A 16,518-nucleotide genomic window follows, 5' to 3' on the forward strand; every position below is an offset into this window, starting at 1 on the left:
TTCTCGATTGCAAATCAAATCGATAAACATCTAATCGAGCCGATTTAGTATGTGGACATACAGGAAGGATGCCTAAATGCTACAAGGGGAGTGTGGCTGCGTTGCACACGCTGTTAATGTTGTTGTGAAATAAACCTTTTATGTAGTCATTAATCTATTGATTTCAACGATAAGATTAGATTCCAAAGATATTGAAAATATTTTTTTACACGAGGGACAAATTTGGCTATTAATTTGTTCCAAGTAATTATACTTTGTTAATGTTACAATTAATGTTTGACAATGACTTTTCACACTGTTTAAATGTGAAACCGCATCTCAAGGGTATTCATTTCGGTTTAAAGATTCAGAAGCGTCTATAAAAATATACGTTCTACTGGCGTTCGCCCGCGACTCCGTCCGCGTGGAATTAAAACAAAAGTGAGTAGCCTATGTGTTCTTTCACACTATTCTCTACATCTATACCGAACTTCATCGAAATTCTTTCAGTCGTTTAGGCTACGAACTCTTACAAACATCCATCTAAATGATGATGTAGCTGCATTATATTCCGAATGAATTCCAATTTATTTTGTAATTGCAACACATAGCGGGTTGTTTAGATATTTGTAAAAAGTAAAACACCCTTCATCTGTTCGCATCTGCTACATAAATATGTGGTATTGCAATGCTAGACATTCTTAGCGTAACTTCTGAATGAAAATATTGTTATCTTTCTTTATTTCAAGGATTAAGAGAGAGATGGTGATATACTGAGATCGTTAACGTATTCAGAATAATTATGATGCGTTAATAAGCCAGTTTGAAACAGCTGACAGGCTTTCACCTGTCGTGGGATGCTGCGTACGAACGACCTAATTATTTCTTATTTAAAAATACTATCAACATTTTATATGCATTCTCATTTTACCAACATCCAACATGCAACATTTTACCTCTTATTGACATTATAAATGCAAAAGTTTTAATGTTTGGAGGATTGTTTGTTAACGAGTATCTTCAAAACTGCTTAACTGATCACGATGGGTGGCACAGATATCAAAAGAACACATGTGCTATTTCATTTTTTAATCCGCACAAACGAAGTCGGGAGCAAATGCTAGTGTGTATAAACGGATTATTAACACAATATTTACTTTGACGAAACGTCATTAAAATAATATGTTCCTATTGAGTTTCTTCACAAGTTGTCAAATCAAATGGTTGTTCAAATATGAATTCACATTTTGCATAATCGATAGTATTGAAATAATTTAAGTGAGGTTATGTAATATATGATGAACGGAAATTACGATCTCAAATGATTTTGTCGTTACAGAAACATCGATTATTTAATAATCGGATTATTACATATTCAATGTTGGGTTTACTTTCAATAATATTGTATACTAGCTTTCGCCCGTGACTCCGTCCGCGTGGAATTAAACAAAACAACAATAAGTATGTGTTCTTCCATACTATCCTTCACTTCTATGCCAAATTTCATGGAAATATGTTCAAGTTTAGGCTACTAACTAACAAACATCCATCTAAACTTTCGCATTTATAATGTTAGTAAGATTAGACGATATATTATAGTTTAGAACCCTATTTCTTTAACTAAATTTATTACGACTACAATTACAAAAAAATACAACAATGTATTGCGTTCTTGTTGGATCTTGGTCTAAAGAGAATGACAAATATTTTTTTAACAGGAATAAAGACTTTAAAATTTGCGTTACTAAATGCGGATATTAATTTATTATTATGCCTTTCAGTAAAAGTTATACAATTGTTATATTAGTGACATAAGCCTAGTAAATATTACATCTTCGTTTAGAGTAATAGTGGTACAGCATGTACTTTTGTGTTCCTTTATATAATAATTCAATATTGAATTTTCCTTTCCCTACATTATTATTCGGTCTTCGACTTTCATGTTTACGTAAGGCTTTTCATTTTATTACATCACGGACACAGTTGACCATTTGGTCATTAAATATCACTTCTTTAGATTTAGAATTAATTATTGTACCAACTTAGTTTTTGCCCGAGACTTCGTTCGCTCGGAATTAAAAGGAAACTCAGTAAGCCTGTGCTGGGATTCTTTGGAGAGCTGGGATGTCTAGAGGTCCTGTTGGTACGCAAAATACGCGCCAGTCGTGAAGTTGCGGAAACCTTAGCCCCTTCTACTACTACTACTAGTAAGCCTGTGCTTTTTCAGAATACATTCTACATCTGTACCGAATACCATCGAAATCTATTGAGCCATTTTAGAAATAGTTGCGAAGATATCCATGGATCAAACCTTTCTCATCTTATTAATATTGTAAATACGAAAATTTAGATGGATGGATGGATGTTTGTTATTGTTCATCGCCTAAACTGCTTAACGGATCTATACATTTAGTAGATGTAGAGGATAGTCTCGAAGAACACATAGGCTAATTGCTTTTTTTTTATTTTCCATGGACGTAATCGCGAGCCAAAGCTAGTTTATATTAGCACAATAATTTTTAATAAAGTAATTTATACTCATAAATTCTTGTATGACTGTCTAGTATCTTTACACAATAGTTAATGTCTTATGCAACAACTTGCTACAGTTCTAGGATTGATTTTTTTTCCAATTGGTTAACTTTCACTATTACTAATGTCTAAATAGAAATCAGTAGCTATAAGATAATTACAAAGCTGCTGATAGCACACTAACTTACGTCCGCGACACCGGCCGCGTGGAAAAAACAAAAGAAAGTAGCTTCTGTGTTCTTCCAAACTATTTCGTTCGGTTTAGCACTTTAGCGTACAAACTAACATCTATCCATCAATCCATTTAAACTTTCGCGTTTGTAATATTAGTACAATTAAAATGATGGTAAGTCTACACTGTCCTAACACATTTATTAATTATTATTATAGATATTGTTGTGACTCTCATACGTACATTTCTTATGAAATTCACGGCAAATTTATTGTATTAGTTTAAATTTTAGCGCCACTTGTATTCATTTTACAAAACCACTGTTTGTAAATGGACAATAGTCAGCATGTTACACAGCCCTGATACAGTTGTAATTCGTATTTACTTACTACCTTACTTTAATATCAACTTACAAATGCTCTCCAGTTATCAAAACAAAACAAAGTGATAAACAGCAAACAACACGAATTTCATTAAAGTTATAAAACGTTAGCTGGTAGAATGTAATAAAGTAAAAAGGGTAGATTTTAATCGTATTCTTACTAATATTATAAATGCGAAAGTTTAGATGGATGGATGTTTGTTAGAGTTTGTAACCTAAACAGCTGAACGGATCTCGATGAAATTTGGCATAGATGTAGACGGTAGTCTGGAAGAACACATATGCTACTTAGTTTTCTCTCTCTCTCTCTTCTATTCCTATGTCCCCAAAGTGTCCCCAGAGGGCGTCCACAGTACGCCGCCAGCTCGCTCTTGTGAGCGGTCCGGTTTACTGTGTTCGTTTTTTACTTACTTTTAGTGTTTTTTAATTCCGCGAGGATAGAGTCGCGGGCGAAAGCTAGTTAGAAAAAAAACTTGAAATGTCCACTTTTAAACCAACTAAGTATTTCGTCCACCAAAACAGTCAATAAAACGTGAAGTATTGGAAAGTTACAAGTTATAAACATAACGCAATTTGAACACGCAACGATCTATTTCTGGCCTGTTACCATTTTAGTAACGCGTACACACCTCGGTTTTACTATTATTAATGGGCATTAAAATACCTTTGAAAGAAATTTACAAGTCTAGATTAAAATACTTGGGAAACCGGACATTGGCTTAACACAGTCTTTCAAGTAAGCTTTAAACAAGTATGCATGCGACAGATAAAATCTAATTTGGAAAACTTTAAAGTGGAGTTAACTAACATAAACAAAAGAAAGATTACCTCAATTATTGTTTTTTTTTTAATTCCAACAAAAGGATAAGGTCTTGTCCCGCTAAATTTTAAATTGTCTGACAATCCAACGTGTAAAATATGTGATGGTAATATCGGATTTTGTTCTCTTATCTGACAGTGACGTCATTTTTAAGATGAACCTCTATCAGCCAGTGGCATGAATATTGTAAAGAAATTAAAAAAGCTAAGACAGTAGTCATCAACGATGTAACTGGTTTACACTAGTAACGTCTGCATATTACCGGTTTAAACCAGTATTAGATGCTCGCGGATAGATACGATGATCAATCGAATATCGATTAGCTTCCGGTTCCCAGTGGAGCATTCTCTCGAGGTGCGTAACGCCGGCTTAAATTATACAACTCGCCTCGTATGTCACTCTAAATGACAAACAGTGCGTAACACAACGGCCGAGATCTGTTTCACATTTTTTATAAAACGCTATCTTTTATTGTTTATTTATTATGAATTGTAGGATATATTAACTGAAATAGAAGTAGAGTCTTAAGTAAAAGTAAAGAGAGCAGGGATTGACCCGAGAATAAGATTTTTATTAAAACTAGTTTTTGCCCCAACTCCGTCTGTAAGGAATTAAAAAATAACAGAAGTAAGTAGCCTTTGTGTTCTTCCAGACTATTCTCTACAACTATGCTAAATTTCGTTAAGATGCGTTCAGTAGTTTAGGCTACAAACTCTATCAAATATCCATTCATCAAAACTTTAGTATTTACATTATTAGTAAGATTTAACAGAAAATTATTATAAAGAAGAGGAATAAGGAGGAATAAAGTTGTGATTGTTAGATCTAATTATTACTTAGGCGAATCCTTGCTATTGTTATCTTATGATTTTCTTCTACAGCCATCATAAAAGTGTTCAAATAAAATCAAAGACCACATACCCAGCAGTGAAACAATGCGATTGCTAAATACGGATTTCGCATATTAGCCTTCGACTAAATCCGTTGGTCTGGCAGACGGGACGGCGACAGAGGACGCGGCTGGCATTTTAATAAGCTGCCTCAATGACTCGTGACTGATTAACGTTGGGCAAATATAGACTTGTTAGTGAATCAGCGACAATTGCGAGTCCAGGCTTTGAATCCAACACGTATTGTGTGTTGAATAAAATCGATTGAGAGGCTCACACGTTTGACTAAACTATAGCACAACTATTGTGATTGTCGATTGTTTCGCTACCAATTGAACTGTTTAGTTGCACAACTAACATCGAGTAGTGTGCGGACCTCCATATAAGCTCATATGAATCAAAGCGAGACTAAACAGTTCTGCGATAGTTTAATTTCAAATGTGCATAAGATCTACGTTGAGGAATGAATGGTTTTATTTAATCTATGCATAATCTGATAGCTATCTTTTTCGACTACAAAAAGGAGGCATAAACACTTTAGAAAATATAAATGTTGTTTTTTTTAAACCTTTTAATGTGGAACTATTTTTAAAGTCGAATAAATATAAGTAAAATACGCATTTCTAAGATGAACATACATTATGTATGAGTACAGACTGTAGAGGAAACTTGTATATTATGCATTTAAGTAGCGCTTGCGACAGGATAATGTTGTAAACGTGGGTCGAATTGATTACATACAAATTATTAACATCATTATAAGGCCGGATTCCCTGAATTAATTACACGACTTAAATGTGTCTTCATCCTGTTAATAGAAGGACTATCACTTAAAAAAGTTTCCTTCCACCAAAGTGTCTTCAAAGGAAACGCCAAGCTTACTTTCTTTGACATTGTGCAAAAGGAAAACAATTTAATTATTACAAATTCATAAATTTTGAGAGTTCGTATGGAAGAGTAACCGTGTAGCGAGGCATTGGCGCCGTAGTTATTAATATTGGCCGCAGACGTACTGAAATAGCGGCGCTAAGTTCGATTGTAAAACGACCTGATGAACATCACCGACGGTTTTGACTTCGGCACGACAAGAATCTCCAGCGAAGATGTTATTCATGGACACAACGATTTTAACCTTCCGCTAACACTCGCCGGCGGTACACTTTTTTATTGCTTTTTTTGAGATATGTACTTATCTTACTTGAATTGTCATTTTAGGTTACATGGTAGTTGGTTTTCCCTTAAATAACATGCTGTAGCTCTATACAGATTGCACTGATCTTTTTTAAGTTTCACAACCTTGCTTTTTTATGGAAGAATAGGCCCTTAGATCACTTGGAGCATATACAAACATGCAACAACCGGCCCGCAGTAAGATATGATACGACCCGCGAGAGATTAAAAAAATCGTTTAAAATACCTTACATTAGGTACATATACTCGGGGAGGGACAGTGAGGCGGTAAACATCAAATCCTTTGATGTTGCGGCCCGCGAAAGTATTTGCCCGCTAACCCCGCTGTCCCTCAACGTGTCAAAGGTTGCCCATACCTGGCTTAGAGAGTCACACAATTAGAGTGTGCTACACGACTTGCTTCCGAAATGTTCTCGAGTTCAAAATCATGTCGTAAACGTTATGTTCTTAATAACTTTGCGAAAGTTATATCTATAACAATGGTTTACAATGGTAATTCTCTTGTCCATTATTAACATCCCGGTGTATTGCTAATTTGTCCGGCTTTCCTGTAGCCACTTACGGACGTTTTGAACCCAATAGACGTAGCGGTGGTAGAGTCTACTTTACAGTTGTCTTGAGCTTTATTACGATGGGATACAGTTGATATTTGTGTGCGTATAATACCGGATGGGTCGGCATCTGCGACGGATGCGGCACAGTCAATGTGATCGCTTTCCTGCGTGTTTGATGCGCCTGATTGATCTGCCCTTTTTGCCAACACCGCTCACTATTTGTTCAGATTAATTGCTGTTATAAAGATTTATTTGATATCGAAGCTATGATAGCCTAGTAACATAGTTTTAAGCGACTATTGAACTAACTAGTTTTTGTTAAACGCCAATCGATCACTTATCTTGAAAATTGATAAGCTTACATTTCTTTTGTGTTTTGTTTCAGGCGCAAAGAATGGAGTGTGGCTCCACCGAATTAGGTAGAAAGCCACGTGGTGACCGTGAGGTAAGAATTAAAATCATTGTTATAACTCGCTACAATATTAAACATTTAAACACCATTTTATACAAATATCCTCTTAAGCTGATCAAGATAGTTTTGCCGCCATTAAAGGTGCAATAAAGGTATTTCAGCGCAAAAAGCTGGCATATTGAATATGCGGTTTTCATTAACCGTTATGACCTTTGCGTGTTAATTTTAAAACGTTCATAAAACCGGTTTTTGCAACAACAGAACGTGACCATTAACGTTCAAATGCGTACGAAAACAAATGTCAACACTCACGTGGATACCCTTTGACATTTCACTATTCGACTATTAATTTCCGAACGAGCTTACTTTTCCGGATGATTTGTGTCATTTTGACAGCTGTCAAATTGTACCGTTGCTGTCAAAGAGTTGCGCAACTGCCGGCCGGCACCTGTTCAATAAAAAGTGACGCGTGGTCGGTCGCTTGATTGGCAGTTAGCTTTTTTTTTATCGTTCTGTAATTATAGTCTGCGCCCGCGCCATTCCTCGTATTCCGAGTCGATTAATTGTATCGATTCTAGTTTTTATGATTCAATGTACCGTTAATGTCGTTTTGAAATTTTTTATACGTTTTCTAAAGATCAACTTCCACATTGTTTAGATGTTTTTGCAAAGAAACGAATGGCGACAATTGTACTATTCTGATTCTTCAAAGTGTTACTAGACAGAGGTCTATCTTTAAGTCCATGCAGAACCTGGTTCATGTTTTAGAAAAGAAATAAACAAGCAGGAGTTTCATTGACATCATTTTAATTTAAAGAGGGTCTACGAGATTTGGAAATCTGTATTCTATACCTTTAATTGTCAATAATCGTGTTACTAACGTAACTATTAATCACATTGTACAAGTAAAGCCGGGAGTAATAGACAGTAATACAAAGCCGGTAGAAAGGAGGTCGCTCAGTCCGTGCAGTCCAAGCTACTTAGCATGCTAATAATGGAGGCATTCGAGATAATATCGAACATTCGACACACGTCCCTCTGCCTTGTCAACGGACATTTTCGATGATATCGCTGTTGAAATACCGCTTGTTACTGCTAAATAATAGAATAAACATAGATTATGCCGCTTTTATATGTTGCAGTAAACTCTTGTTTACTATTTATTAAAATTATTTTTTTAAACATTTAATGTTTGATCTCACTTCATTCATTTTGATTTCGAAATACTATTCTTATGTAGTTTTTGAACCTTTTCGTAAACTATTGGCATATTCTGAACACGGAAAGATGGTTCTCAAAAGTCTAAACATAACGTGGGTGGTAAAATGTTCTCAAACATTCAACTCAACTATTCATTCGTTTAGTATTGCGTAAAACTGTTTAGCGCAATTTATTTGGTCTGTCTATTGTGTTTAAGATGGTTGCAATAGGTCTGTAAATGTCCATTAATATGTGCATACAGTTTGTTATATATTTGTACGCGATTCTTGCGTAATGAACGTAACCACAGGCATTTCAATGTAATTTTTGCTCTTAAGACTAATGATATAATTATAGAAGTTGGCATATCATAATAAGTCTAAAATTAGAAGAAATAGATTATAACGAGACAAGCTGTTCCCATGCGACTTCATCCGCATGAAATTATGCAAATTTTATTTTATTGTTTACATTTGTCAAATGATCAATTACAAATGTCAAAATAACATGACATGATAACCTTGCTTCCTTGATGTTTTCAGGAACTTATGGTCTCTTTCCCACATTAGGGTTTTTATCCACAATATTTACCCCTAAGTTTAATGGCGTTAAAATATACAGCCTAAAGCATGACGAAAGTGTAGGGCTTTTTATTAAAAGAAGAAATATTCAAATATATGCTGTAATTGCTGACATCTTAGGCGACAAAGAAGTGTGTGTTTACGCTTTATTATAATAGTATAGATATAGGTAGTAAAGTTTTACTATCTATATCTGTATTTTGGGTATCATTTTCTTGGTTAAGAATTAATGGATGAAACAATAAGTTAAACAATTAAATACGTGTCTTTCTAAAGTCGTTTAATATCAAAGTAAATTAATGGAGAATAGTAAACTTTTTAATTTTGAGTAAAAAAATACTTTGGAAGTCAAATAGAGTTTTAAAATGCTTTCAATTTCTCTAAAGCGGTAAAACCGTTCGTTTGTTTGGTCTCAAGAAACACTGTTCCGTCATTGTTAGCATGGAGATGTGAATAAAGGCCAGTGTACAATGTTATTGCTATGCTTTACTAATTGAAAGCTATATTTTTATTAAGAGCCTAATTGAATGTTTTATGAATTCGGCAAAATGAGACAAAGAGAACACTATGATGTGGATTGCTGATATTGTTCGGTTTTTATGCTGTACAGCAGCTAAACTATGTCATATATATTATAGCAAATGGTGTACTCATCATCTCCCCTGCCTTATCCTACTCCCGTAGGGTCGGCGCACCGGGTTTTCGTCCTCCAAAGCTCTATCTCTCTCTCCTCTATCATCCGTCATCTCAGTCATCAATCCCTTCTTGATCATGTCACCTTTCACGCAATCCATCCATCTCTTTCTAGGTCTACCTCTACCGATGTACCCCTCCACATTCATAACTAACGTCCTTCTTGTTACATGCGATTCATCCCTTCACATAACATGCCCATACCACTCTAACCTTTTACTCCTTATCTTCTCAACCATATATTTTCATATAGCAAACGGTGTACTGTTAACTTTATAAACGCTATGGACTTACGATCACCGCCCGTGGGAATAGGTTGATGAGTCGAGGAGGGAGATGAGTGAGCTAGTGTTAGATTTCACTTGTCTTAGCTTTACTTTTGTCTTTCAATTGTGCCGACATTATGAACGCACCCAGTACAGACTGCGTTCAGTGCAATCCGACCACAGTTTTACCGAACTAAGCGCTTAAAATAATTCGATTTGATGGTCCACCCACCCCAAGAAAAGAGTTGCAACACACTCAGAGTTAATGGTTTAATTAAATGTTAAATAAAACATTGAGTTTAGCATTAATTACAATATGCATTAAAACTAAACTCTTTCGAGAATATGTCATACTTCATACCAATATTATAAATATGAAAATTTAGATGGATGGATGTTTGCTAAAGTTTATAACCTAATCGGCTGAATCGATTTCAATCAAATTTGGTACAGATGTAGAGAATACTCTGGAAGAACACATAGGCTCACTTTTGTTTCTTTTATTCCACGCGGACGGAGTCGCGGGCAAAAGCTAGTTGTTAATAATTATAACCTCTATTTTTACAGCGTTGATGACTTTATCTTAATGTCCTTTACTGTATAACGGAATCATACTTTAAAATGCCGTATATTACATCATTAATGGCCGGTTTCCCAGCTACATTTAACCATTGGGGTTTTTGATTTTTTTTAAGTTTAATAAATTCATGAAACGTTTCCGAACTAGGTGAGTCGAGTTTTACTCTGTTGAAACTTAAGTCAACCTTACATTAATAAATCGCTAGGTGATATAAATGCAAACTTCAGAAACCAAGTTTACGTCTCTGTTTTTTATTCTGTGAACCGGTGTAATGCATTAACAGCATCGAATTTACGTTAATATCAGAATATGGTGCCACTTTCCTTATGTTGGAGCAGTAATTTGACGTCACTCGGGCCATCCATCACGAGAACCGGCTCTGCACCGGCCTCTCCTCAAAACGGTATACTGCAGAAAGCCACTTTTAAAAGGAAATTTTCTTCGCTCGACTTATAAACTTTTTGGCGTTTAGGCAATAAAGTCTTCTTAATTCTTACTTAAATCATAAATGCCAAAGTTTAGATAAAATTGGATGTTAGAGTTTGTAGCCTAAACGGCTAAACGGATTTCGATGAAATTTGGCATAGATATAGTACATAGTCTGGAAGAAAACATAGGCTACATACTCGTACATTTGATTTTTTAATTCCTCGCGGTTATAGTTGCGGCGAAAGCTAGTAGACAATATAATGATTTACCTAATGAGATGTTTTAGCATTTATGTGATATAAACTCTATTAATTTCTTTATTTTATAGCCTTCTTGAAGAAGTCTGGTATGATCTACTTTAGAGATATAAAAAGGAGGAGATAATAAGATTAAAGTAAGAAAAAATATTATGATCAGTTTTTTGACCGACTTCCCGAAACAAGGAGGTACTCAATTCGTCTGTATATTTTTTTTAACATCGACAAGTTCTACCTCGCTTTACCTAATAGAGTAAAAAAACAAAAACTATATTGAGACATTGTAAATTCTTGAATTTGCATAACTGAAATATTTATTTTTATACGTTTGGAATAATTGAATCTGTAGGCATGTTTATCTATTTTCCCCGATCGCGATTTTCAATAGATTTCCTTTCTAGACGGAACCTTGGCCGTGCTTCTAGTATTTCCACTGCACGACATGAATATTTCATCATGTTTTGCTAAGCATTGTATAATTACAATGGTATTCACTTTGAGAGCCGCCAAGACAAGTTTTCCAATGCTATTCCGACTTATTCAAGCCTAGAAACATTTAAAACGCTGTAGCTTTTTACTGTGAAAAACAGTCCTGTTTACAGTTTTTAACTTAAAAACAATTTTTATTAATGGAATTGTACCTTAAGGGACTCAAAATAAGGATTCATTTTGCCTGTTTTTACGCCAAACAGCAACTGGATCAAATTGTTACCCTCCCTACTTCAAGCACAGTTAAAAGGATTCTGTAAAAATCGTCTACTGCGCTTGAAAGGTTGTAATTGATAACTTACAAAATTTGTCCATTATTGCATTAAGTGCATTTGACTTGGGCTTTTTGTTTCTTGTGTATATACTCGGTTTTCCACTGTGCGTTCACGTAATGGCCTATACGTTGCGAGGTTTCTCCGAAATATACGTAATGATGAATGACACAGCAAGAGAAAGAATCAGTTTTTCTTGTATAACTATAAATATGTACGTGCCACATATCTGATTAGTAGATTGCAAGTGATGAGAGTGCATAGAGTGCATCTAATTGCTCGTTGCAGTGATGCATGTAATGCGATAGTTTAGCGCAAGATGTTAATAAACAAGCACATTTTAGTAGCATCATAACTTAAGACTGAATGTATCGTGTTGTGCTCGGTTAGTACTGCAGTCATCATCATCTCCCCTGCCTTATCCTACTCCCGTAGTGGCGCAACAGGTTTTCGTCCTCCAAATAACTCTATCATCCGTCATCTCAGTCATCACTCCCTTCTTGATCATGTCACCTTTCACGCAATCCATCCATCTCTTTCTAGGTCTACCTCTACCGGTGTACCCCTCCACATTCATAACTAACGTCCGTCTTGTTACATGCGATTCATCCCTTCTCATAACATGCCCATACCGCTCTAACCTATTACTCCTTAGAACTGCAGTCTTGGTAAATATTGTAGAAAACAGGTGGACAATAAAACAGGTAAAAAATCAATAAAGTTACATTTCACTTTGTTGCAAGTGAAAACTGAGGGCATTACACTCGCGCCTGTCCTTTGCGAGACAAGAATCAAGTCGATTATGATTATTGCATACCGGAACTGCATTCCCACGTGTTCTCTCCCAAACAGCTGTTACCGCTATAAACAACTGCTATATGCTATATTATGTAACAGTATTAGCTGTTCTTTGTTTGTGTTCGATATAACTGTTTACGTTTTTTTTTGTTTGTCTATGAATCGGTAACGGTTATGTAATGAGGTAACGTTAGCATAAATCATTGTGTACAGTCGTGAAGTAAAGTTTTATGAATATTAATAGTTTGAAAATAAAAATTACTGTGGACTTTAGTAAATGCCAATCTTAAATGTTTTTATATTTTTAATATTAATTTATTGTAGAAATTTTATTTGAATTGAACAACCCAAGTTCAATGCCATGACATTTATCATAAGCAATTTTACAAATCATTGTAAGATCCGTATTGTACAGGTTTTGTTTTATTATTTTAGAATGTTTTAAAATAAACAATATAAGATAGACATCAATATAAAAGATTTTCACAGGAATTTAGCAAACGTATTTAACAGTGGTAGAGCCCGCTTTAACATCTTCGCTCTGTAGGGCCGGCTCGCCCGGTGCAATAACACGACCGCACATAAGACAGGCCTGAAGTGGGTGCAATTCCGCGTTTCGTCTGATGATTCTGGGCACCAGCTTTAATCCCTTTTCCTTAGCACCCTTTTTCTCATAAGAATTGGATGGAAAGGAAAAATTTGACGGTGGAGGAGACGCATAAGAAGAGGAAATATCCTCTTTATGTGCGTCTCCTCCTCCGTCGATTAAGGATAGGCAACGCATCCGCTATCGCGAATGTTTATGGGCAGCGGTCGCTTCGTCATTTGGGCGGATTCAGGTGGCCGCTTGTTTGGTTGCCACCTCATAATATAAAAAAAATCTTTTCATTACAATGTACTCTAAAGTATTTATTTATCTGCTTTAAATGTATTTAAGAATTTTGTTTTCGACGAGAATTAGATCTGAAGCCGCACGTATGTGTTATTAAGTTAATAAGCAAAATCTATTCGCGGCAATTAAAATATCCGATAAAAAATATTGCGTAAGGTGCGTTCCTCAATTAAATTGGCCGCTGCACGTAATTGTACGCACAAAAAACGACAGACAGACGGACAGGCGGCGTGTTATGTAATCGATTAATGAAATAATCGAATGAGTAAAACATTTGGAACATCTGTGTGTCCGGTGAAAGCAGACGAAGGAATTTAAACTTCGTATTGAGATGTTTCAGGTATATAAAGGTGCGGACACACTTCGTCAATAATTTGTCTGCTAGTTGACTGATCGGTATCATATTTTGATTTGGAATAGTAATTTTTCATTTCATCCGCAAATCTTACTAATATTATAAATGCGAAAGTAGAGATGGATGGATGTTTGTTGGAGTTTGTAGCCTAAACTGTTAAACGGATCTCGATGAATTTTGACATACAGGTATAGAGGATAGTCTAGAAGAGGCTACTCAATTTTGCTTTTCTAAATCCCACGCGGACGGAGCCGCGGGGGAAAGTTACTATTTTTATGAAACTATATGTTTTGTTACTATATGTATACTATTATATTTAAACAAATAAATATAGAATGTACTGATTCACCTCGAGTTATAAAGTGAAGGGCTAACAGCGGGTCATAGGTACTCCGATCGTTTGCAAGATTATAAAACTGGTTTCAAAAACAAGTTATCTTGTTATAAAAAAAAAAATTATTGTTAATAGCGAATAATCAAATATCATCGAAAGGATTGAAAGAATAAAAACAAAGTTCCTGACTAAATAGAAATGTTAATTCACATAATTAAATCTTTCCAACAGTTTGTATCATTTATTTAGTAAAGTTTAATATTAAGTGATTGTAGCTATCTTATCAAATCTCAACAACAATAAGGGCTTGTCCCACCAAATTGTAAATTGTGCTATAACGATCACCAGCTCACTATACGTCCCCGCCGAGGGGGCTCGGAGCCTTCCCTTAGGGTGACTATGCCATAGTCAACCACGCTAGCCCAATGCGGGTTGATTGACTTCACACATACGAGTATCTTTGAATTACTTCGCCGATTTGTGCAGGCATCACGATGTTTTCCTACACCGTAAGAACGTTGGGTAAATTATGTACATATGAAAATTTGAAAAATCGAAAATTATATTGGTACATGGCGGGATTCGAACCCAAGAACTGTAGATTACAAGTCAAGTGCTTAAACCACTGAGCCACCGACGCTCTGTCTTATAACAATCCAACGTAAATATGTGATGGAAATATCGGATATTGTTCCCTTACCTGACAGTGGCAGTTTTTAAGCTATCTAAGCCTCTATCTGCCATTCGTGGGACAGACCCTTATTGTACTCTTTCTCATGTGACTAAGAGTTTACTAAAATTCGTATCGTTCTTTGATAAAATTTCAGAGTTGTAATTTAAGTAATTGAACATAATTTCTGGCACTATTTTTACTACACACCATATTTATGGCACTCTTTTGTTACTTATGTGTAGTTTTCTCTTTTCTTCAGTTTCTTTTTTGATATGTATATTAATAAGACACTTATAGTATGCAAGAGTTTAGGGAGATTTTAATAAGTAATTATTATGTTTTATTCGGATGGGATTTACATTAATTAAAATTAATCTTTTTTTGGTAGAAAAGGTAGTTTTAGATATCAATAGAATAATGAATTTTCTATTATTGTCTTGAAGATTCAGAGGTCAATAAGGTCACACTTTCTCACAGCCTCTGAGTCACTTCACTCTCTTCTGATCACTGCGACCTCTGACGTCATTTATTCTCTAGGTCAGTAGGTGGTTTTGCAAAATTGATGCCATCAATTTCATTGTTTTAACGGTTACTGTTGACTTCTGCTATATGTATAGTAGATTTTTGAATTAAAACTTTACATTATAAACTAGCTGTTGCTCGTGACTTCTCTCTCACATATTTAAAAAATATAGCATATGTTACTCGCAGGTAAATTGTCTCTCTTACGGTGAAATTTTTAAAATTAGCCTATTAGTTTTTGAGTAATTTCAATACATACAAAAATACAAATCTATCCTCCTTATAATATTAGTAGGTATAGATAAAAATGAATGATATGATTTAACGTATGTTTGTGTTATACGTTCCTAAACTATTATCTTATTTTCTTCTCTTCTTTTCAAAATGATCTGAGGATGCCTAGGTTTGTATAAATATCTTAAAAGATACACTTCCTCTCCTTTTTTGGTCGCATTGAACTGTAGCATTATATTAATTAGATTTTTGAATTTCCTAAAACTTTGGTATTACCAGTTCAGCTACTACTTGTATATAAATTGTCTATATATAATTATTTATCTGGACCATTTCCTCATTGAATTTGCATTGCTAAACTAATCATAAGAAATACTAACAAAACATGGACATTCGCGACATCCCCGTTTGTTTATAGCGTCAGCTAGTGCTGTTTTATCGATAACATGACAATTTATTACAGCGTGATCCTATCGATATTCCAGTCTAGTGGCTGGCTTTACATTGTTTATCGACAATTTACTATTTGCTTTGGCGATGAATTTCGCGATAGGAACGCGTAGGCTAATTGCGGTTAAGTAATTGGTTCGATTTATAAACAAATCTTAGTAGTTTATAAATAATTAGGCTGAAGATTTAAAGATTTTAAATTATAACCGGAATTATTTTGTGTATTTTTGTAACAGTCGACTGTTAAAATTCGCGTTTTATTTAGTTCAAAAGCGTACCATGTTTGGAAGACAAAACGTTTCCCCTGTATCCCTGTACCGACCCAGCTACAATTGTGTTCTATGCAGCGACTGGTGTGTTCAGAGACGTTAAGATATTTGACAACCACTATACCATTCAGAGATTTGTAATGCCAATGAGTCGCTCCTTTTTTACGTTTCTTTTTTTTAACATAAATAAAGCAGCGCTTGACCACGACTCCACCTAAGCTAAGTGAAGACGCGGCCGTATCCTTCGAGCGCGCTAACTCATGTTTTCTATGGAAAACCTGTTAGGTCCAAA

The 16,518-nt window shown here is 35.1% G+C and overlaps 1 protein-coding gene across 4 annotated transcripts in view; it reads left to right on the forward strand.

Moving 5' to 3' along the window:
- Positions 1–16,518, forward strand: part of LOC106105730 (myosin-7) — a 96,071-nt gene that overhangs the window by 57,035 nt on the left and 22,518 nt on the right. For all 4 annotated transcript variants that reach the window (XM_013286162.1, XM_013286159.1, XM_013286158.1 and 1 more), the window contains one exon: positions 6,906–6,965. In XM_013286162.1, the coding sequence (XP_013141616.1) occupies positions 6,906–6,965 (60 nt within the window). The remainder of the gene's footprint in view (positions 1–6,905; positions 6,966–16,518) is intronic.

Source organism: Papilio polytes, unplaced genomic scaffold, assembly GCF_000836215.1.
Source record: "Papilio polytes unplaced genomic scaffold, Ppol_1.0 DF822733.1, whole genome shotgun sequence".
In the NCBI taxonomy this organism is placed as follows: Eukaryota; Metazoa; Arthropoda; class Insecta; order Lepidoptera; family Papilionidae; genus Papilio; species Papilio polytes.